This window comes from Rhinatrema bivittatum, chromosome 10, assembly GCF_901001135.1.
Source record: "Rhinatrema bivittatum chromosome 10, aRhiBiv1.1, whole genome shotgun sequence".
Taxonomy (NCBI): domain Eukaryota; kingdom Metazoa; phylum Chordata; class Amphibia; order Gymnophiona; family Rhinatrematidae; genus Rhinatrema; species Rhinatrema bivittatum.
In genome coordinates, this window is record NC_042624.1 from 44150366 (window position 1) to 44173312 (window position 22947).

General features: G+C 49.5%; 1 protein-coding gene across 1 annotated transcript in view; it reads right to left on the minus strand.

Moving 5' to 3' along the window:
- Nucleotides 1-6726: 6726 nt before the first annotated feature.
- LOC115100090 (exostosin-like 2) overlaps nucleotides 6727-22947 on the minus strand; it is a 35419-nt gene continuing 19198 nt past the window's right edge. Inside the window, exon 4 of the mRNA XM_029618290.1 lies at nucleotides 6727-7526. Within this exon, the coding sequence (XP_029474150.1) occupies nucleotides 7035-7526 (492 nt within the window). The 3' untranslated portion in view covers nucleotides 6727-7034. The remainder of the gene's footprint in view (nucleotides 7527-22947) is intronic.

Genomic DNA, 22947 nt, shown 5'->3' on the forward strand with positions numbered 1-22947 from the left:
CACATGGCGCGGGCCGGGTACACGTTTCTGCAGGGGCCCAGGGATGCCGGCGTACGCGGCGGGCAGGAGGCCAGTGGATGGCGAGAGGGCTGCGGGGCTCCCCAGGGCGAGCGAATTTTCCCGGGCTCGCCGGTCACCCCCCGGGGCGTGCGGAGTACGGGAGGGCCGAGCGGGCGGCTCACAGGGCCCAGCAAACGCCAGCACTTCATGGCAGCCCAGAGTGCGGATGGCGGACAGGAGACGGCCAGCGCGGGGGGTTTCTTTTCAGCAGCCGGGGAGGAGGAGCTACCGGGCCCGTCCAGCCGCGAAGCCTGGAGGATGCGGGAGAGCTCGGTGTCTGGTGCCACGCCGTATCGGTGGACGGAGGTCGGAGAGGGCAGTGCGGTGGCTGCCGGCGGCTCAGAGGCTATGGGACCGCAGGAGCCTGGCGCCCTTGGAGGGGGCACGCATGCGGGTAAGTTGGGGTCGGGGCGAGGTGGTGGGGTACGCGAGGGTAGAAGGCGGCGGTCACGTGGGGATTCTAGTTCGAGTTCCTCGACATCTACGTCGTCCTCCAGCGTGGACGGGGGGGGCGGAAAGAGGGTGCTAGGTGCGGGTCCCATGTGTGAGACGGGCTACGCGGCCGCGGCGGCTCTTTCTGAACTGTGGGAGGAGGTCCCCACGCGCTTGGTCAAGCGGATTCGAAAGAGGAAATTCGTCAACATTTTCAAACTGTTGGAGGGTAGGCGGGGTGGGAAGAAGCTGTCCAAAAAAGCGAAAAAGCGCAGGTGTAGGAGCGGGTCGGGGCCGAGGATCGCCAAAAATATAGTAAATTGGATGAGGGGTTTCTTACGGCTAGCGAGTGTTGTAAGCCATTTTGATCCTTCCCAGTATGGAGCGTTGCTGTCCTACGCGGACAGCATTCTGGGCGCGTTCCGGGACTATGACGGTTGGGCTTGGCTCAATTACGATGAGAAGTTCCGGGACAAAATGGCGGGGAGCAAATTTATGTCCTGGGGCTCCCAGGATATCCATCTGTGGTTGACGCAGATGACCAATAAAGGGGCGGGAACGGCAAGGAAGGCGTTAGCAGGGGGGGGGTCCGGATCGGCGGGAAGTACGGCGCCGGTGTTCGGCGGTAAGGGGCAGTCCTTTCGTGTTGGGGGAGCGCGGGCGGGTGAATCAGGCGCCAGGAGTGCCGGCGGGGTTTCGGACGTTTGTTGGCGATTCAACAAACTCACTTGCTTGTTTCCGGAGTGTAAATTTCGGCATGCCTGTGCTACCTGCGGGGGGGCCCACGCAGCCAGTAAGTGTTCCCAGGGGGCGGGAGGGGGGGCCGGTAAAGGGGCTAAGTAGTGACGTTTTAGCGTGCAAGGCGGACTCCCCTATTTGCGTGGAGGCGCTGGAGGAGGGTCTGGGGGATTACCCAGATCGGGTGGCCGCTGTTTTGCTGCGGGAAGGTTTTCGGGAGGGATTTCGCATCCCATATGGGGGCCCAGGGCAGGGGGGTGGGGCTAGGAATTCCAGGTCAGTGTATCGACTGGCGCACGTGGCCAGGGCCAAACTGAAGGATGAGCTGGAATTGGGCAGGGTGGTGGGGCCGTTTCCGCACAAGCCGTTCGACCGGATGCACTTATCTCCGTTGGCAGTGATCCCGAAGAAGGCTGCGGGCAAATTTCGTTTGATTCTGAACTTGTCATACCCAGTTGGGGGTTCTGTCAATGAGTTTATCCCGCGAGCCGCGTGCACGGTGAAATATGCGTCCTTTGACGAGGCAGTGGCCTTGGTGCGCAAAGCGGGGAGGGGGGCGCTGTTGGCCAAGGCGGACATAGAGGCCGCGTTTCGTCTGCTCCCGATTCACCCCTCGTCTTTCCCGCTGTTAGGCTTTTACTTCGAGGGCGGGTACTTTATTGACCGGTGTTTGCCCATGGGATGCGCGGTGTCTTGCGCCTTTTTTGAAGCGTTCAGTACCTTTATTCATTGGGCCACGAAGGTCCATACGGCTAGCGCGGATTCGTTGCATTACCTGGACGATTTTTTATTCGTGGGCGGGGGTGACTCGGACGCGTGTCAGCGGCAGCTGCAGGGTTTCTTGAGGACGGCGGAGCGGTTCGGGGTCCCCATTGCGGGGGACAAGACGGAGGGGCCAGTCACCAGGTTGACCTTCCTGGGGATAGAGTTGGACTCGGAAGCTATGGTGTGTCGCTTGCCGGCGGGTAAGGTCGGCCAGCTGAGGGACTTAGTGCACATGGTTAAGGGGGCGGCGAAGGTCACCTTGCGCCAGTTGCAGTCTCTCATCGGTTCTTTGACCTTCGCCTGTCGGGTGATCCCCATGGGGCGGGCGTTCATTCGGCGCCTGTCGGCCAGGACGGCAGGGATTAGGGCGGGACATCACTTCATTAGGGTATCCCGGGCAGTGAGGGAGGAGTTGGCTGTATGGGAGGACTTCCTGCACTCGTTCAACGGGATCCGGATGATGCCTGAGCCGGAAGTGTCCAACATGGACATAGAGTTGTATACGGACGCGGCGGGGGCGTCGGGGTGCGGCATCTACTTTCGTGGCAACTGGTGCGCGGAGCCCTGGCCAGCGTCGTGGGTCACGGAGGGTGTGGTGCGGAACATAACATTCTTGGAATTGTTTCCTATCATCGTGGCGCTGACACTTTGGGGGGAGGGCTTAGCCAATAAGCAGGTAGTCTGGTGGTGCGATAATTTAGGCGTAGTGCAGGTCGTGAACAAGCAGGCTGCGAAATGTCCCAGGGTATCTGCGTTATTGCGTGTCATGGTCTTGTTGTGCCTTCGGTGGAATGTGAATTTGAGAGCGCGGCATGTCCCTGGGTCCCAGAACATTATAGCGGATGCTCTCTCTCGTTTTAAGTGGGAAGTCTTCCGGGCGGCGGCGCCTCGAGCGGCCTGGCAGGGAGAGCGGGTCCCGGCGCACTTGTGGAGCCTAGGGGCGACGACCCATGGGAGTTGATCCGGAGATCGGTGGCCCCGGCGACGTGGAGAGCTTACGTAGCTGGAAACACTACTGTGACTCGTTTTCTATTATCTGAAGGGTGGGGGGGAGGGTGGGTGCGGGATGCCGAGGTGGTGCAGTTCATTCTGTGGGCGAAGGGAGCGGGCTTCTCGTTAGCGTCCGTCCGCAGCCAGTTGGCGGGGTTTGCGTTCTTTAGCAAGTTGGAGGGGCGCGGTAACCCGTTGCGTTCCTTTGTAGTCAAAAAGTTGTTAGACGGGTGGGGAAGAGGGGGTGGGAACCAGGGGGACGTTCGGAGACCGATACGGTACGGCGATTTGTTGGGGCTAGTCGACGGGTTACAAGGGGTATGTAGCTCGGAGCATGAGTTGGCGCTGTTTCGTGTAGCCTTCTCCTGGGCGTTCTTCGGAGCCCTTCGCATTGGGGAGCTCGTCGCACGGTCTGGGAGGGACAGGGGGTGGGAGGGGTTGATGGTGGATGATGTGCGTGTATACACGGAACGCGTGGTGATCCGCATTCGGAGGTCGAAAACCGATCAGAAAGGAAAGGGTGCGTGGATTTCGTTGATCTGGGCCGACGGGGAGCGTGTATGTCCGGTGCGTTTGGCGAAGGCCTATGTCTTAGCTAGGCCTGGGGTAGGGGGGCATTTCCTCGTGCACGAGGATGGGTCCCCTCTTACCAGGTATCAATTTGCGGCGGTCCTGCGGAGAGCGGTGTTGCGCTTAGGGTGGGATGCGACGAGATACACGTCGCATTCGTTTCGGATCGGGGCGGCCACAACGGCAGCGGAACTGGGTTGGCCGGCCGAGAGGATACGAGCGTTGGGGAGGTGGAAGTCGGAGGTGTATAGGGCTTATGTGAGGAATTGACGCATAGGCATGTAAGGGAGGCGTCTCGTTCGGTGCTGTTGGTAACGGGTCTGTTTGTCTTGCAGATCGGTATCGGGAGGTGCCATGTACAGAGTGTGCCTGGATCGTGGGTCACTCCTTTATCCAGCGCGCCTACCGAAGGGCTAAGAGGAGGCCTTACGGGGAGAATCAGAATTTGAATCCTACAGACGTCCGAGTGCGTTGGATTGGAAGAGGGGGGATGAAATGGGGCGAATTGTGTGACATACTGCAAGGCAATATCGACAGATGGGGGGTCCCTAAATGGATTGTCATTCATTTGGGCGGTAATGATATCGGCAGGTTGACCTGCAGGGACTTGATCAAAATCATTCGTAAGGATTTGGCGGCCCTTATGAATCGGTTGCCCGACACTAAATTGGGTTGGTCGGATGTGATCATTCGCATCAGACACCGGGAGGAGCCCCTCTGGCGTAACGGCGTGAAGAAATTGAACCGTCAAATTGGGAAATGGTTGGTCCGGGAAGGGGGGTTCTGGATTAGACATCAGTGGTCCTGGGAAGTGCTGGGGGGTTACTTTTTGGGGGATGGGGTGCACCTTTCCGAAGTAGGGATAGATCTGTTTAATAATGCCTTGGAGGATGGGATTCGACAGCAGCTGCATTGAATCCAGGGGCCGCAGTGGGGGTACAAAGGCCGTAAACGGTCTTTGTTGGTGGCGGAAAACCCGAGCCATATGTTGTATTTGTGTATTGGAATACGGTAATGGACTGTTCGGCGGTGGGGGAGGAATGCCCGGGTAACTTGGGGCCGTTACCCGGGAAGGCCTAAAGAGCAAGAAGGGGCCGATGCTCAGGCCCAAAACTTACCCTCGCTGATGCCGAGGCGGGGTAAGGAGGGGGGGGGGGGGCAAATCGCTAGCTTACCACCGGGCCGCGGTGGTAAGTGAAGAAGGGGAGGCGGCCAAGGAGGGGGAAAAGGGGGCATTGTTATTTGAATGTATGTTAAGTTAGCGGCTCGGGTTAGGTTAATAAACTGCGGCCTTTGTTAATACCATACAGTTGTCCAGTATTTATTTAAAGGGGGGAAGGGGCTGACCTGCAGCCGCCGGACCGAATGTCTCGAGTCCCGATGTTAAAAGAAACGACCCCGGCTAGTCTGGGGTCGTTGAAGGTAACCTGGGCTCGAGTAGGGACGGCGGCCAATAGAGGGGAGGAGATAAGAATAGGGGGAGGCGGGGGGGGGGGGGGGGCAGGGGAACTGGTCAGACGAGCACACCAATGGGAGGAGGGAAAGTTAAAAGCAGTCCTCCCATTGGTGTTCTGGCGGGGTAGCATTTAGAAACAAGCAGGCTTATCGGCAGTTGGGAAGCAGGCAGCGGAGCAAGCGGAGGGTTCTTTGCTTCCCGCCCTCCCTCCCTTGGATGTTATTGTTTCGTGTTGTATATCGGTGCATGTCGCAGTTGGAGGCGGAAAACCCGAGCCATATGTTGTATTTGTGTATTGGAATACGGTAATGGACTGTTCGGCGGTGGGGGAGGAATGCCCGGGTAACTTGGGGCCGTTACCCGGGAAGGCCTAAAGAGCAAGAAGGGGCCGATGCTCAGGCCCAAAACTTACCCTCGCTGATGCCGAGGCGGGGTAAGGAGGGGGGGGGGGGCAAATCGCTAGCTTACCACCGGGCCGCGGTGGTAAGTGAAGAAGGGGAGGCGGCCAAGGAGGGGGAAAAGGGGGCATTGTTATTTGAATGTATGTTAAGTTAGCGGCTCGGGTTAGGTTAATAAACTGCGGCCTTTGTTAATACCATACAGTTGTCCAGTATTTATTTAAAGGGGGGAAGGGGCTGACCTGCAGCCGCCGGACCGAATGTCTCGAGTCCCGATGTTATGTGGATAAGTGCTTGGAGAAGAGACTGCTGAGGGGGAATATGAGAGATGTTTAAAATCATGAGAGGTCTAGAATGGGTAGATGTGAATTGGTTATTTACTCTTTCGGATAGTAGATAGACTAGGGGGCACTCCATGAAGTTAGCATGGGGCACATTTAAAACTAATCGGAGAAAGTTCTTTTTTACTCAACGCACAATTAAACTCTGGAATTTGTTGCTAGAGGAAGTGGTTAGTGCAGTTAGTATAGCTGTGTTTAAAAAAGGATTGGATAAGTTCTTGGAGGAGAAGTCCATTAGCTGCTATTAAGTTCACATACAGGCCGATACAGTAAAGTGCAGCTGCGGTTACCCTGCTTCTAACCCACTTTCTACTCGCAATTTGGCCGCGTTAGCCCAACCCACGATTCACTATCCCTTTTACCCCATCCTTACTGCTTCTTTAAATCAATGGGTACCCCTTTCCGCCTGCGGCATGTATATGAGATGTAAATGATCGGATTAGCTATTCCCCCCCCCCCATTCAGTAACGCGCGCCCCGACTATCGCCTTTTTAACCTGCAGTTTAGCCGCGCGTTTAACCTGCTAATTTACCGCCTATCCCTACCCCTGCGTTAGAGGCAGGGGTAAGGGTAGACAGCAAACTTTCCCCCAAAAGAAAACCTAAAAACCTAAAATCCCCTCCTCCCGAAGCGACTGGACATGTAAAATATGTAAAACCTAAAATCTCCTCCTCCCGAAGCGACTCGACATGTAAAATATGTAAAACCTAAAAACCCCTCCTCCCGAAGCGACTTGACATGTAAAATATGTAAAACCTAAAATCTCCTCCTCCCGAAGCGACTCGACATGTAAAATATGTAAAACCTAAAAACCCCTCCTCCCAAAGTGACTTGACATGTAAAATATGTAAAACCTAAAATCCCCTCCTCCCGAAGCGACTCGACATGTAAAATATGTAAAACCTAAAATCCCCTCCTCCCAAAGCGACTCGACATGTAAAATATGTGAATAAGTGTAACCAACTTACTTTTTGTTTCTTTTTCAGCCCTTTCAGCCTTCTCTGCCGTCCTCCAGAGCGGGCAGCCGGCGGGGGCAGCCGGTGGCGAAAGCGGCTTCCAGCGGCCCCCGCTGGCGAAGACGGACAAGGGAGAGGAACAGAAAGGAGTCCTACACATAAATACTCAACCCAGGCCCCATAATACCTTTCAGTGGCCATGGTCATTGATCCTATCCATTAACATTTACATTTTCTAGAAGAAACACCTCTGAAAAAAACAAAACAATTTCCTAAAAAAAAATAAATTATAGAAACATATTAAACCTTAGTATGAGATTTTCCATCATTACATTTTAGTTTTGTGATTAGCATAATTAGGAAAACCAAACTGAGAAATCATAATGTTGGAATACTTCAGAGACATGGAACCATAGATGGTAGCCAGCTTATTTAGACAGTATGATCTCTGTTGCATATGCTCTGCTCGATGCCACAAGCCCAAGTAACCACTCCGGGATTCTCCTTCTAAGTTCCTGATGTCCACGGGTTTCACAAACACTCCTGAAGGTTTCCCGGTGTGATTGGCAACTATGAAGTTCATAGCAATGTCGTCACAGTTCTGAGTCTCATCTATTAAAGTATGCACAGCTTTAGGCTGCTTTGCAAAGCTTTCGAGGTACCGCCGGTGGAAGAATGCAGCTCCTATCAGGATCATAGAGTACAGGTCTCCATTTCCTGACTTGGGGATCTGCAGATCAAAGCCACCATAGCTGTATATGCCAGAAGGACTTCGGATGTGTTTTCTTGGAACAAAGCCAATAATCTGATCTGGAAATTGCTGAAAGACAAGTCAACATTCACTAAGGAAACCAACACCAATGTTAAACCTTATTTACTGAAGTGTGGTATTTGTACCACGGGGAAACCTACCATGGGATTTACTGAATACAACAGTTTACTGAATTCTGTGGTAGTTTACCTGCAATCCTTAGTCATGGCAATGTGCTATGGCAGTCCCCTATCCTGGGCCTGCCATGTTTCAAAGTCACTGCATGGTCCCCAGAAAAACACCCCTCAATGGAGTGCTCTAAAAATCCTTGGAGACAATGTTTCCTCTAAGGATGAGGTTGCTGTGTGTAAAACGTTTTGCTTGCGAGCAAACATTTTTTGTTACGTTACCTTGTGAGCACTGCTTTCTTAGATGCAAAAAGCCTATCAATTTTATGCTCACAGCAATCCAATCCTTAAAAGGGATCATTGGCAAAGTCCATCCCTTAAAATAATCACCTAATCTACTAACAGCAGTTACAACAATAAAATATGTGAATGAAAAAATATTTCCTGCAAGAACATTAAAAACAATTTTCTGCATTCAACTGAAATTAATAGGAGAGCAAACTTCTGTTTAAAATAGAAGTGAGGAACTGAGGACTGTCCAAGGCAGTGATAACTACCAGCATTTTCATAACAAAAATTAAAGTTTCACAAGAACTGGATCTTTAAAATACAGGACAGACCCCTCACCAAATACAGAGACCATAAAGTATAAATAGAAATATGCCAACAAAAACTGCACTGGAGACCCCAAGCCCAACTGTATTATGCAGTGCAAGGAAAACAGAAACATCATCATTCCTCGTAAAACATCAAGCAATAAAATCAAGAGATACAAAACTTTATTCATAGTATTAAAACCATATGTCAAACTAGCAGATGAACATCCAGTAATTTAAAGAACTTGCATACATTTGTATTTCTCAAACACCAATTAAATATTTCAAAACATCTGATGAATAAATCATACAATAAGAAAAATATTTTAATATTTCCTAAAAATACAATAAAATATTTCAAAACATCAAATTACACCGAAATAATTAAACTAATATCTGGGATCTTTTGATTTCTAGTCACCCTGTGATTGTCGTGGGTTTGGTGAGATAGGGCTGTACAAACTCTCTTGCAAACACACTCGCACACACACGTTCATTCTCTCTCATACACATGCCCATGCTCTCACACACTCCCGCTGCCTTACATACACGGGATTTCAATGGCATGCGGTGCCCCCCCCTCCCCGATTCACCAGCAGTCTTGCTCATTCAGTTCCCTCTCCACTCCCACACCCCCTCCCCCAGGGCTCCTGCAGTCACACTCCCTCAATCCCTTCTCCCTAAGATACAGAAGATATTTGAACCCATACGGCATTAGGTTCATTTTAACATGTATTGGGTGTGAGCTTAGCCCTCAGAAAGGCATGAAGAACAATTATAAATAATATAGTAAACCTCCAATACCAAAACAGCACTCAAGCAACAAGAACCCTATCTAGGAAAAGGTAACACTGCAAATATTACAACAAGCCCTAAACACCAAAACACCTTCTATTAGGAAAACAGAACATGCCACACTGCCTAAAAATATGTGCAAAATAAAAACACTTGTATCTAAAATATTACACAAAAGCTTTTAAAACTACCTTGTTCCTTTCTTCAGATGTCAGATCACAGACATTCACAAGACAGCTCCTACAATGTCTCAAACCTCACATGTAGTATTTTGTATAATACTTACATAGTCCAATAAAAGTTTTCACATCCTGCCAAGACTACAGTTTACTTCTAGAAACAAATCTACTGTATGAAAACAACATTAACACTCAGACTTAAACAGTTATCGCCCTACTCAGGAAAGAGAAGGACTGCAAATATTACATCAAGGCCCTAGAAAACCAATGCACCTCCTACTGATAATAGAACAAGCTAGACTGCTATAGACCCCTACTCTGAAACTACACACTAGCAGAATCCCTCCCCTTGGTCGCAAGCACCAGAAGACCGACCAACAATAAATTCAAGAAATATAAAATATCAATGTAAAACCGTACTAATAAAAAGAATAAATATTTTAAGATAGCTGATGAAATGAAAATTGGTCCTTACCCTTTTCATTCCTGTAATACCACAGATCAGTCCAGAAAAGTGGGTTGTGTATCCCTACCAGCAAGTGGAGTCAGAGAACAATTAGAACTTTGGGCACTAGAGATGTGAATCGTGTGCCCGATCGTCTTAACGATCGGGTTCGGCTGGAGGGAGAAAAAAATCTGATCGCTGGAGATGTGAATCAGAATTGGTTCTGATTCACATCGTTAATTTTTTTTTAGTGGGGCCTGACCCTTTAAAATTGACCCCTTACCTTCCCCCACCCCCCCCGAACCCCCCCCAAAACTTTTTACGAGTACCTGGTGGTCCAGTGGGGGCGCGGGTCCGATCTCCTGCTCTCGGGCCATCGGCGCCATTTTGACTGCCACTCAAAAATGGCGCCGATGGCCCGATTAAAAAAAACCCCACCCGACCCTTTAAAGATGACCCCTTAACTTCTCCCACCCTCCCAATCCCCCCAAAACATTTTTAAATTACCTGGTGCACTAGTGGTGGTCCCGGGAGCGATCTCTAGTTCTCTGGCCGTCGGCTGCCAATCATAAAGATGGCGCCGATGGCCCTTTGCCCTTACCATGTGACAGGGTATCCGTGCCATTGGCTGGCCCCAGTCACATGGTAGGAGCACTGGTTGGCTGGCGCCATCTTTAAAGATGGCCACCGCCATCGTAAAGATGGCACCGATGGTCATCATTGTAAAGGCCATCATTGGCGCCATCTTTATGAGTGGCAGCCGACGGACGAGAACAGGAGATCACTCCCAGGACCACCACTAGAGCACCAGGTAATTTAAAAATGTTTTGGGGGGATCGGGAGGGTGGGAGAAGCGAAAGGGTCATCGTAAAGATGGCCGCCGCCATTTTTAAAGATGGCGCCGGCCATCCAGTGCTCCTACCAGGTGACAGGGGCCAGCCAATGGCATGGATACCCTGTCACATGGTAAGGGCAAAGGGCCATCGGCACCATCTTTATGAGTGGCAGCCGACAGCCGAGAATGGGAGATCGCTCCCGGGACCACCACTGGAGCACCAGGTAATTTTAAAATGTTTTGGGGAATCGGGAGGGTGGGAGAAGCTCAGGGGTCATCTTTAAAGGGTCGGGTGGTTTTTTTTTAATCGGGCCATCGGCGCCATTTTTGAGTGGCAGCCAAAATGGCGCCGATGGTCCGAGAGTGGGAGATCGGGCCCTGCGCCCCCACTGGACCACCAGGTGCTCATAAAAAGTTTTGGGGGGTTTGGGGGGGTGGGGGAAGGTAAGGGATTAGTTTTATAGGGTCGGGGTGAGTTTAGGGGTTGTTTTGGTGTGCCGGTTTTCCCGCCCTCCCCCAAATAACTCCCATTAGTGGACACTAACGGGAGTAACGATTTTTCACGATAAATCGAGAAAATTTCTATTGTATCATGCACTGTACCAATTTTTGACGATTTAAAAAATATCGGACGATTTTTTTAAATCGTCAAAAAACGATTCACATCCCTAGGGCACTGCTACATAACAAGAGTGCCACCTGCAGTCATTGGTAACCTCCAGATAACGCAATAAGGCACGCCGCACATCTAAAAGATGAAGGTCTCTGTTCTGAGAAGTCTCCCGGACCAGTTAGGGAACCCCGGAAGCTCCACAGTTTGAATGACGTGAAAGGCTGAAACCACCTTAGGGACAAAGGACGGAACTATACGTAACGATACCCAATCATCGTAAATCCGAAGAAAGGGATCCCGACAAGACAGTTCTTGCAACTCTGAGATCTGACGGGCCGAGCAAATGGTCACCAAACACACCATTTTCAAAGTCAGATCTTTCAGGGAAACTCCACGAAGAGACTCGAAAGGAGCGCCACATAGAACTCGCAGGACTAAATTCAAACTCCAATGTGGACACACCGAATGGATGGAAGGGCGCAAATGTTTGACCTGAGCAATATCCAGGTGCGCTGCCAACGAACAGCCGTCAAAGTTTCCCCGCAAGGCACCTAGAGCTGCAACTTGTACATGAATGGGAATTGAACGCCAAGCCCTTAGCGAGGCTCTGTTGCAGAAAGTCAAGAACCTGAGGAACATGCACCACTAAAAGGTCACAGGAACGCTGATGACACCACGTCTCAAAAAGCTTCCAAACTCTCACATAGGCCATAGAGGTGGCTGGATGTCTCGCCTGTAGGAGGGTGGAAATGACTTGTTCTGAATAATCCCTCAAGCATAAACATCGCCTCTCAAAAGCCAAGCCACGAGAGAGAAGTGATCCTCCCGATCCAAAAACATGGGCCCCTGATGGAGCAGATGTGTTAGATGAGCAACCTGAAGTAGACCCTCTAGAGCCAAGTGTACCAGATCCATGAACCACGGACGAAGTGGGCACTATGCGACGGAGAAGCCGACCTATGAGGGGCCAGGGCGGGAAGGCATACAGCAGAATCCCCTTCGGCCAAGGACACACGAGAGCGTCTATGCCCACCGAGCCCTGTTCTCGGCGATGGCTGAAAAAATGAACTGTTTTTGCGTTCGCCTGCGTTGCCTTCAGATCCAGCTGAGGAGTTCCCCATCTGGCACATATGAGATTCCTCGCCTCGAGAGATAGTTCCCATTCTCCTGGGTCTAGTTGCTACGACTGAGATAATCGGCTTGTACATTCTCTACTCCCGCGACATGGGATGCAGCAATGCCCTTGAGATGGTGCTCTGCACAGGTGAACAGAAGACGTGCCTCCAGTGCTACGGCGGGACTTCGAGTCTCACCTTGCCGGTTGATGTACGCCACCGTTGTCGCATTGTCTGAGAAGATTCGCACCATTCTGCCCTGGATCCAGGGAAGAAACGCCCGCAGGGCCAGACGTACAGCCCTGGTCTCGAGCCGGTTTATGGACCAGGATCTTTCCATCGCCGACCAGAGCCCTTGGGCAGACCTGTCTGCACACACCGCCCCCCAACCTGAGAGGCTGGCAACGGTGGAGATTATCAGCCAATTCGGAGTGTCCAAATCCACCCCCCCCCCCCATTCCAGATTGTCCAGTGACAGCCACCATGACAGACTGGCTCTGGATTCCAGAAGTAGAGGCATTGGTAGATGGAATTGCTCTGATACCGGGCTCCAGCGAGACAAAAGCGCACACCGAAAAGGTCTTAAGTGAGCAAACCCCCAAGGAACCAAGTCCAAGGTTGAAGCCATGGAGCCCAGGACCAGAACATGATGCCACACTGTGGGATTGTTCCTTCGAAGAAGGGAATGTATTTGTTCCTGCAACTTCCCTATTTGATCCGCCACTAGAAACACTTTGCCCAGCAAGGTATCGAATTGTGCTCCGAGATAAATTAACTTCTGAGTGGGTTCCAAGTGCCTCTTCTGCACATTGATTACCCAACCTAGGGATCGCAATGTGAACATCACCATAGAAACATAGAAACATAGAAATGACGGCAGAAGAAGACCAAACGGCCCATCCAGTCTGCCTAGCAAGCTTCACACATTTTTTCTCTCATACTTATCTGTTTCTCTTAGCTCTTGGTCCTATTTCCCTTCCACCCCCACCATTAATGTAGAGAGCAGTGATGGAGCTGCATCCAAGTGAAATATCTAGCTTGATTAGTTAGGGGTAGTAGGGGTAGTAACCGTCGCAATAAGCAAGCTACACCCATGCTTATTTGTTTTACCCAGACTATGTTATACAGCCCTTATTGGTTGTTTTTCTTCTCCCCTGCCGTTGAAGCAGGGAGCTATGCTGGATATGCGTGAAGTATCAGTTTTTTTTTCTCCCCTGCCGTTGAAGCAGAGAGCTATGCTGGATATGCGTGAAGTATCAGTTTTTCTTCTCTCCTGCCGTTGAAGCAGAGAGCTATGCTGGATATGCGTGAAGTATCAGTTTTTCTTCTCCCCTGCCATTGAAGCAGAGAGCTATGCTGGATATGCGTGAAGTATCAGTTTTTCTTCTCCCCTGCTGTTGAAGCAGAGAGCTATGCTGGAAATGCGTGATGTATCAGTCTTTCTCCCATGCCGTTGAAGCAGAGAGCCATGCTGGATATGCATCGAAAGTGAAGTATCAGGCACATTTGGTTTGGGGTAGTAACCACCGTAACAAGCCAGCTACTCCCCGCTTTGTGAATGCGAACCCTTTTTTCTTCTCCCCTGCCGTTGAAGCAGAGAGCTCTGCTGGATGTGTGAAGTATCAGTTTTTCTTCTCCCCTGCCGTTGAAGCAGAGAACTATGCTGTATATGCATTGAAAGTGAAGTATCAGACTTATTTGGTTTGGGGTAGTAACCGCCGTAACAAGCCAGCTACTCCCCTCTTTGTGAGTGCAAATCCTTTTTTCCACATTTCCTCTTGCTGTTGAGGCTTAGAGCGATGTTGGAGTCACAGTAAGCATGTGTATGTTTATTGAATAAGGGTATTGTCTCCAGGCAGTAGCCATCCTTCTGGCGAGTCACCCACTCTTCATTGGCGGCCTCTTGACTTTATGGATCCACAGTGTTTATCCCACGCCCCTTTGAAGTCCTTCACAGTTCTGGTCTTCACCACATCCTCCGGAAGGGCATTCCAGGCGTCCACCACCCTCTCCGTGAAGAAATACTTCCTGACATTGGTTCTGAATCTTCCTCCCTGGAGCTTCAAATCGTGACCCCTGGTTCTGCTGATTTTTTTCCTACGGAAAAGGTTCGTTGTTGTCTTTGGATCATTAAAACCTTTCAAGTATCTGAAAGTCTGTATCATATCACCTCTGCTCCTCCTTTCCTCCAGGGTGTACATATTTAGATTCTTCAATCTCTCCTCGTACGTCATCCGATGAAGATCCTCCACCTTCCTGGTCGCTCTTCTCTGTACCGCTTCCATCTTGTCTTTGTCTTTTTGTAGATACGGTCTCCAGAACTGAACACAGTACTCCAGGTGAGGCCTCACCAAGGACCTGTACAAGGGAATAATCACTTCCCTTTTCTTACTCGATATTCCTCTCTCTATGCAGCCCAGCATTCTTCTGGCTTTTGCTATCGCCTTGTCGCATTGTTTCGCAGACTTCATATCATTAGCCACTATCACCCCAAGGTCCCTCTCCTGCTCTGTGCACATCAGCCTTCCCCCCCCCCATTGAATACAGTTCATTCGGATTTCCACTTCCCATATGCATGACTTTGCACTTCTTGGCATTGAATCTCAGCTGCCATATCTTCAACCACTCTTCCAGTTTCCTTAGATCCCGTCTCATTCTCTCCACTCCTTCCGGCGTGTCCACTCTGTTGCAGATCTTAGTGTCATCCGCAAAAAGACAAACCTTACCTTCTATCCCGTCCACAATGTTGCTCACAAAGATATTGAACAGGACCGGTCCCAACACCGATCCTTGCGGTACACCACTTAAAACCGCTCTCTCTTCAGAGAAGGTTCCATTTACCATCACACATTGTCTTCTGTCCGTCAACCAATTTGCAATCCAGGTCACCACCTCGGCACTCACTCCTAAGCTTCTTGTTTTATTCACCAGTCTCCTGTGCGGAACCGTATCAAAAGCTTTGCTGAAATCCAAGTATATGATATCGAGTGCTCTTCCTTGATCCAATTCCTTGGTTACCCAGTCAAAAAAGTCAATCAGATTTGTCTGACAGGATCTTCCCCTGGTGAACCATGTACACTGATCTCTCGCAGTCCTCCCGGGACTTCGCGCGAATCAACCAGTTGTCCAGGTACGGGTGGACCAAGATTCCCTTCTGACGAAGGAAGGCCGCCACCATCACAATCACCTTGGTGAACGTGCGAGGAGCTGTTGAGAGAGCAAACGGGAGGGCTCGAAATTGGAAGTGTCGTTCCAAGACCTTGAACCGCAAAAACCTCTGGTGATTCAGCCAGATCGGAATGTGTAAATACGCCTCTGTGAGGTCCAGAGAAGCGAGAAACTCCCCTTTTTGAACCGCGGCCATCACTGTCCTCAGGGTTTCCATATGAAAGCGAGGAACCCAAAGGCAATGGTTCACCTTCTGCAGATCGAGGATGGGCCAAAACGTGCCCTCCTTCTTGGGGTCCACAAAGGACACGGAGTACCGACCTCGTCCCTGTTGAGCCTCCGGAACAGGGAGAATAGCTTTGAACTCGAGAAGTAAATGGGTAAATGTAACATCAGGACTTGCTGGAGATATAGAGTTCCTGGATGTAATAAATGATTGTTTAATGGAGCAATTGGTTCAGGAACCAACAAGAGAGTGAGCTATTTTAGATTTAATTCTTAGTGGAACACAGGATTTGGTGAGAGAGGTAACAGTGGTGGGGCCACTTGGCAACAGTGATCATAACATGATCAAATTTAAACTAATAACTGGAAGGGGGACAATAAGTAAATCTGCAGCTCTAACACTAAACTTTCAAAAGGGAAACTTTGATAAAATGAGGAAAATAGTCAGAAAAAAACTGAAAGGTGCAGCTGCAAAGGTTAAAAGTGTTCAACAGGCTTGGACATTGTTTAAAAATACAATCCTAGAGGCACAGACCATATGTATTCCACGCATTAAGAAAGGTGGAAGGAAGGCAAAACGATTACCGTCATGGTTAAAAGGTGAGGTGAAAGAGGCTATTTTAGCCAAAAAATCATCCTTCAAAAATTGGAAGAAGGATCCATCTGAAGAAAATAGGATAAAACATAAGCATTGTCAAGTTAAGTGTAAAACATTGATAAAACAAACGAAGAGAGAATTTGAAATGAAGTTGGCCATAGAGGCAAAAACTCATAATAAAAGCTTTTTTAAATATATCCAAAGCAAGAAACCTGTGAGGGAGTCGGTTGGACCATTAGATGACCGAGGGGTTAAAGGGGCTCTTAGGGAAGATAAGGCCATTGCAGAAAGACTAAATGAATTCTTTGCTTCCGTGTTTACTAGTGAGGATGTTGGAGAGATACCAGTTCCGGTGTTGGTTTTCAGGGGTGATGAGTCAGACGAACTGAACGAAATCACTGTCAACCTGGAAGATGTAGTAGGCCAGATTGACAAACTAAAGAGTAGCAAGTCACCTAGACCGGATGGTATGCATCCTAGGGTACTAAAGGATCTAAAAAATGAAATTTCTGACCTATTAGTTAAAATTTGTAACCTATCATTAAAATCATCCATTGTACCTGAAGACTGGAGGGTGGCCAATGTAACCCCAATATTTAAAAAAGGCTCCAGGGGTGATCCGGGTAACTATAGACCAGTGAGCCTAACTTCAGTGCCGGGAAAAATAGTGGAAACTATCCTCAAGATCAAAATTGTAGAGCATATAGAAAGACATGATTTAATGGGACACAGTCAACATGGATTTACCCAAGGGAAGTCTTGCCTAACAAACCTGCTTCATTTTTTTTGAAGGGGTTAATAAACATGTGGATAAAGGAGAACCGGTAGATGTAGTGTATTTGGATTTTCAGAAGGCGTTTGACAAAGTCCCTCATGAGAGGCTTCTACAAAAACTAAAAAGGCATGGGATAGGAGGCAATGTCCTTTCGTGGATTACAAACTGGTTAAAAGACAGGAAACAGAGAGTAGGACTAAATGGTCAATTTTCTCAGTGGAAAAGGGTAAACAGTGGAGTGCCTCAGGGATCTGTACTTGGACCGGTGCTTTTCAATATATATATCAATGATCTGGAAAGGAATACGACGAGTGACGTTATCAAATTTGCGGATGATACAAAATTATTCAGAGTAGTTAAATCACAAGCAGACTGTGATACATTACAGGAGGACCTTGCAAGACTGGAAGATTGGGCATCCAAATGACAGATGAAATTTAATGTGGACAAGTGCAAGGTGTTGCCTATAGGGAAAAATAACCCTTGCTGTAGTTACACGATGTTAGGTTCCATATTAGGAGCTACCACCCAAGAAAGAGATCTAGGCGTCATAGTAGATAATACATTGAAATCTTCAGCTCAGTGTGCTGCAGCAGTCAAAAAAGCAAATAGAATGTTAGGAATTATTAGGAAGGGAATGTTTAATAAAACGGAAAATGTCATAATGCCTCTATATCGCTCCATGGTGAGACCACACCTTGAATACTGTTTACAATTCTGGTCGCCATATCTCAAAAAAGATATAGTTGCAATGGAGAAGGTACAGAGAAGGGCAACCAAAATGATAAAGGGGATGGAACAGCTCCCCTATGAGGAAAGGCTGAAGAGGTTAGGGCTTTTCAGCTTGGAGAAGAGACGGCTGAGGGGGGATATAATAGAGGTCTTTAAGATCATGAGAGGTCTTGAACGAGTAGATGTGACTCGGTTATTTACACTTTCGAATAATAGAAGGACTAGGGGGCATTCCATGAAGTCAGCAAGTAGCACATTTAAGACTAATCGGAGAAAATTCTTTTTCACTCAACGCACAATAAATCTCTGGAATTTGTTGCCAGAGTATGTGGTTAGTGTAGTTAGTGTAGCTGGGTTCAAAAAAGGTTTGGATAAGTTCTTGGAAGAGAAGTCCATTAACTGCTATTAATCAAGTTTACTTAGGGAATAGCCACTGCTATTAATTGCATCAGTGCATCAGTAGCATGGGATCTTCTAGGTGTTTGGGTAATTGCTAGATTCTTGTGGCCTGGTTTGGCCTCTGTTGGAAACAGGATGCTGGGCTTGATGGACCCTTGGTCTGACCCATCATGGCAATTTCTTATGTTCTTATGTAGAGTCACCCGGACCGCCTCTCACTTGACACTTGAGGCCACTCAGGACTCAACAAAAGCCTCTCGGACCGGGCGCGAGAACTCCAGTGCATACCTGTCTTTGATCACATCTAAGACCCAGTGGTCTAATGTAATTCTTGCCCATTCCATGTAAAATTTGGATAATCTGCCTCCGACAGCTTCGACGAAGGAATGGGTGCTCGTGGCTTCATTGGGGTTTTTTATTACTTCCTACACCAAGATGTCCTGAATCTCTTCCGGGCCGGCGACCCCTTCGAACGGACTGCTGGCGCCCCGAAGCAGGTTTAGAAGCAGGAGGTGCAGAGTATCTACCCACTCGAAGCAGCAAGAGTCCCGAAACCTAGCTCGAGGAGGGAAGACTTTCTTAGAAGATCTTTTATCTTCTGGCAACTGACTGCCCTTGAATTCAGCAAGCAGCTTTACTAGCTGATCCAGAGCTTGCGCTTAAAGGGTAGATTACAAAGCTGGGACTTGGAGGACAAATCCACCTCCCAATTTCGCAGCCAGAGGAGATGCCGCGCAGACACCAAGGACACCATACCTCTCGCCGAGGTCTTCACCAGATCATACAAAGCATCTGCCACATAAGCGATGCTTGCTTCTAGGCGGGTGGACTGCAGAGCCCCACTGTCGCCCGTACCGGCCCCGGCAGCCGACTCCTCGACCCAACACAGACAGGCCCTCTGCATGAGGCTAGCGCAAACCACCACCCGAAGGCTTAGCGCTGCAACCTCGAATGCTCGCTTCAACTGGATCTCCAGCTTGCGGTCCTGCATATCCTTAAGGGCAGCTGCCCCAGCAACTGGGATAGTGGTCTTTTTCATGACTGCCGAGACCATGGCGTCCACCTTTGGAATCTTCAGTAAATCCAAAACATCAGATTATAACGGTTACAGTTTTGCAATAGCTCTGCCCACCTTCAAGCCGGAATCTGGAGTCTCCCACTCCCGAGTCACTAGTTTGCGAACCTTCTTAGGCAGAAGAAAAGATGTTGAGGGACCCCTAATGCCGTCGAGGACCTCGTTGTCAGACTCTTCTTGAGAAACCTTAAGTCCCAGAACTTCAAGGACCTGGGGAATAAGGGGTCTTAACGCATCCCGCTTGAACAAACGCACCTCACTGGGGTCATCCCCCTCCACAGGAGGGTCATCGGGCTCATCCGGATCATCAGTATCCACATCAGCTGGATCTGGCTGCGGATACGGGTCTGCCGCCCCAGCCCCCGGGATTGGATCTCGCATGCCCTGGGGAGAATCCCCTGTGGGGTGAACCTGATCAGAGAGGTGGTGATGAGGGTCCGTACCCTGACCTCTTTTCTCAGGTGGGTCCGAACCTGCCCCCAGGAGACCGGGCAGCTTTACCGCCGAGCTTTTCCTTGCCAGGAAAGCCAGGTGCATAAGGAGGACAAATTCTGGGGAAACCCCCTCCGGGTCCCCCTCCCCCACTGGAGAGTCAGCTGGGGTGATATCATCAGTTCCCCCGGTGAGGTCTTCCCTCGCTGGGGCTAGAACAGGTGGAGAATCCTCTTCCCGTGAAGCTGAAGGCGAGACAGACGTTCTCTCCCTGAGGGAGGAGGCAAGAAGCCCTGAAGAGCCCTCTAACCCCCGGGGAACACACTGCGCATAAGGAGGCCGCAATTAACGCCTGGCCATGTGACCCACACACGCGGCAGGCCTGCAATTCTGTTTTCGGTACCATCTGCAGCAGTGCGCCGATAGTCTGAAGTGAAATAGAAAAGGGAGCGAAAAAAAAAAGAAACACTCAGAGCTGCGACGCAGAGAAAATTTCAGTCAGGCAAGACCAGCAAAAACCAAAAACTTTTCGTGCTGCGGGCTAAGAGACTACCGGCTGAGGAGAAAAAAAAAAAAACGCACGCATCCATGCTGCGGGAAAGGAGCCTGTCTATATTGAAATCGCAAGGCCCCCAGCAGGGAAGTGGCGAGTAAACGAGGCACATGGAGAAAAACTCATCCTTGCCCTCAGAAAACGACCTGGAGCCCCGGGAGCTGAGGGGAACACTGCTGACAGCTTCCCCGGCCGGCCTTAAAAAACCCAGTCCCTCCTGCACCTCTCCTTACCTCAGCACTGAAAACTGTCAGTCAGCCGCAGTGAAAACAGCTTTTTTTTTTTTTTAAATTAAACTTTACCAAGTCACAGAGAAAAGCTGTTGCAGGAGACAAGGGAGCCGCTGTAGCAGAGACGGTGGTGAGTAGCCAGGAGCCCCTGGTCATCAGACACCAAACTGTGGCGGGCGAAACCCTGACAGGAATATCCAATTCCCTGGACGTCCAGCTTCTACTGAGGGATGACCCACGAAGGCACCTAACACCTCAGGAAGCGACCGTAAACAAAAAAATTAAATTCAAACTAAATAAAAAATATAACTAAAGACTGCAGGTGTGCATCTGTACCACCCGCTGGAGTCAGACAAATATGGAGTGACTGCAGGTGGCACTCTCGTTATGTAGTAGTGCCCAAAGTTCTAATTGTTCTCTGACTCCACCTGCTGGTAGGGATACACAACCCACTTTTCTGGACTGATCTGGGTATGTGCAGGAATAGAACATCCAACCTCATGAACATGTTCTTTTTATTGGCTTCCTCCGAGATTAAGCCTGTAGGCAGCCACAGGCTGCTGTTTCTATTAGCTGTGCAGACGTGCAACTGAAAATAAAAAAAGGTCCAGGGCTGGGGATTCACTGAATCGCTTGAAGGCCCTGACCGCATGCCACTGCAGGCTTTGTCACCCTTCATACATTGTGTGTATGCATGCCTGTGAGAGCCACAGACCCACATACACACACACACACACACACACACACTCTCTCTCCCTCTTTAGCAGGCAGGCAGGACGTGATCCGCTGCCACCGCAGGGCCTCCTTTAGTTGGGCCACTGGGCAGGATGTGGTACCGTGGCAGCTGTATTGCCTCTTCCGGTTGGGCCGTCAGGCAGGATGTGATCCCCCGGCAGCCAGGCTTCCTCTCTGCTATGGGCCTCGATGGGATGAGCTCCCCCACAGCCATGCTGGTCTTCCTGTGCAGGAGGTAAAAGCTGCATGTGGCTGCGGGAAAAGTTGTGTATGGCTGCGCATGTGCGCAGCTCAGAGGGAACATTAACTTGGAGTTCTAGTGGGACCCCCCTTTCCCACACCTGAGCTGACTGAAAATGTAAAAATTAGTAAGAAGACCCCTTAGGCCTTGCCCTCCAGTTAAGAAACCCCAGTCCCTTGACAAGAGATTCTCTCCCCGGGAGAGGCCTTGCCCAAAATCCTAGTGGACTTGAGGAGCGAACCCTTGCTGGTGCCATGCCCCGAGTTGTGTTGAATCGTGCTTCTAGATTTTTTAATACATGGAAGGGTTGTAAATGACTCTTGGCTCTGTTCACTACCAACTCAACCTTTCCAATACCTGCATAATCACCTGCATTGCTAGGCCACCCTCCCGCAGAGAACTGGCCCTGATAATCCATCCATCCCGATATGGATAGACCGCGATACTTTCCTTGCTGCCATTACTATCATTACCTTTGTAAAGATCCCAAGTGCCGTTGCTAGCCCAAAGGCATTGCCTTGAACTGGTAGTGTTTTTTCCCCATCACAAATCTCAGGAAGTGCTGATGCTCCATTCTAATGGTATTGTGAAGTTAAGCTTCTGACAAATCCAGGGAAAATAGAAATTTTCCTTTTCTCTCTGCTGTTATTACTATTCTCAAGGATTGCATTTGAAAATGTATCTTCAGGGATTTGTTTACCCCTTTTATATTCAGTATCAGCCTACTGGAATTCCCCTGACTTGGCCTGGGCCTATCCTGAGAGAACCAACCCAGAACTTGGGCTGTTGCCTCGGTGGCCCTTCCTTCTTCCTTTCTGCTAGACCAGCCTACCATCTGCTGGAGGCAGAAGACTACCGACAGCTTCCCTGCTGCACCAGAGAGAGAGCATCAAGACCCAGATCTTGCCATCTACCTCCATCTGCTGGTAGGAGGGACAAACCGATCTGACAGGTCACTGAGCAAATGCTGTTTATTGTACATTAATGCATTAGCGTAGCTCAGTAAACAGCCCCTGATTATGAAAACATGAGCCAGTCTTGTAGCACAAGAGAAAAGCAAGTTTATAGAAAACAGATTAATTTTTTTGCTGTAGACATTAATGAATTAATGTACAAGTTATTTATCAGGGAAACTGCAGGTTTATTTTCATGGGGGCAAAGGTCCTGATGCACACACACCCAGCATGTGTTTTCATACATTTAAAACTTTGCACATATGACATTGTATGTTCTTTCCATATAATTATGAACATAGAAACACAGAATATGAAATTAGATAAAGATGACAATGCTTCATCTAACTGGCCCTTTTTCTCTACCTACCACAATAATGTACACCCTAGTGAAATCTTTCCCTTTCATTTCCCACCCCTAGCGTTTTCACTGGGAGGCTGTTCCATGAGCGTCTCCTACCCTTTCTGTAAAGACAAGCTCCTTTACCTTTCTCCTGCAGCCATACTTTATAACCACTTGCTCTTCGACTTCTTTTACACTGGAAGTGTTGCATCTTGAATGCATATATTGAGGTCCTCCAGTCTCACTTCATAGGACGGGGCTTCCCACACCTGGCCTGGTGACCCCCCCCCCCCCCCCCAATCAGCCAGGATTTCAGGATATCCAG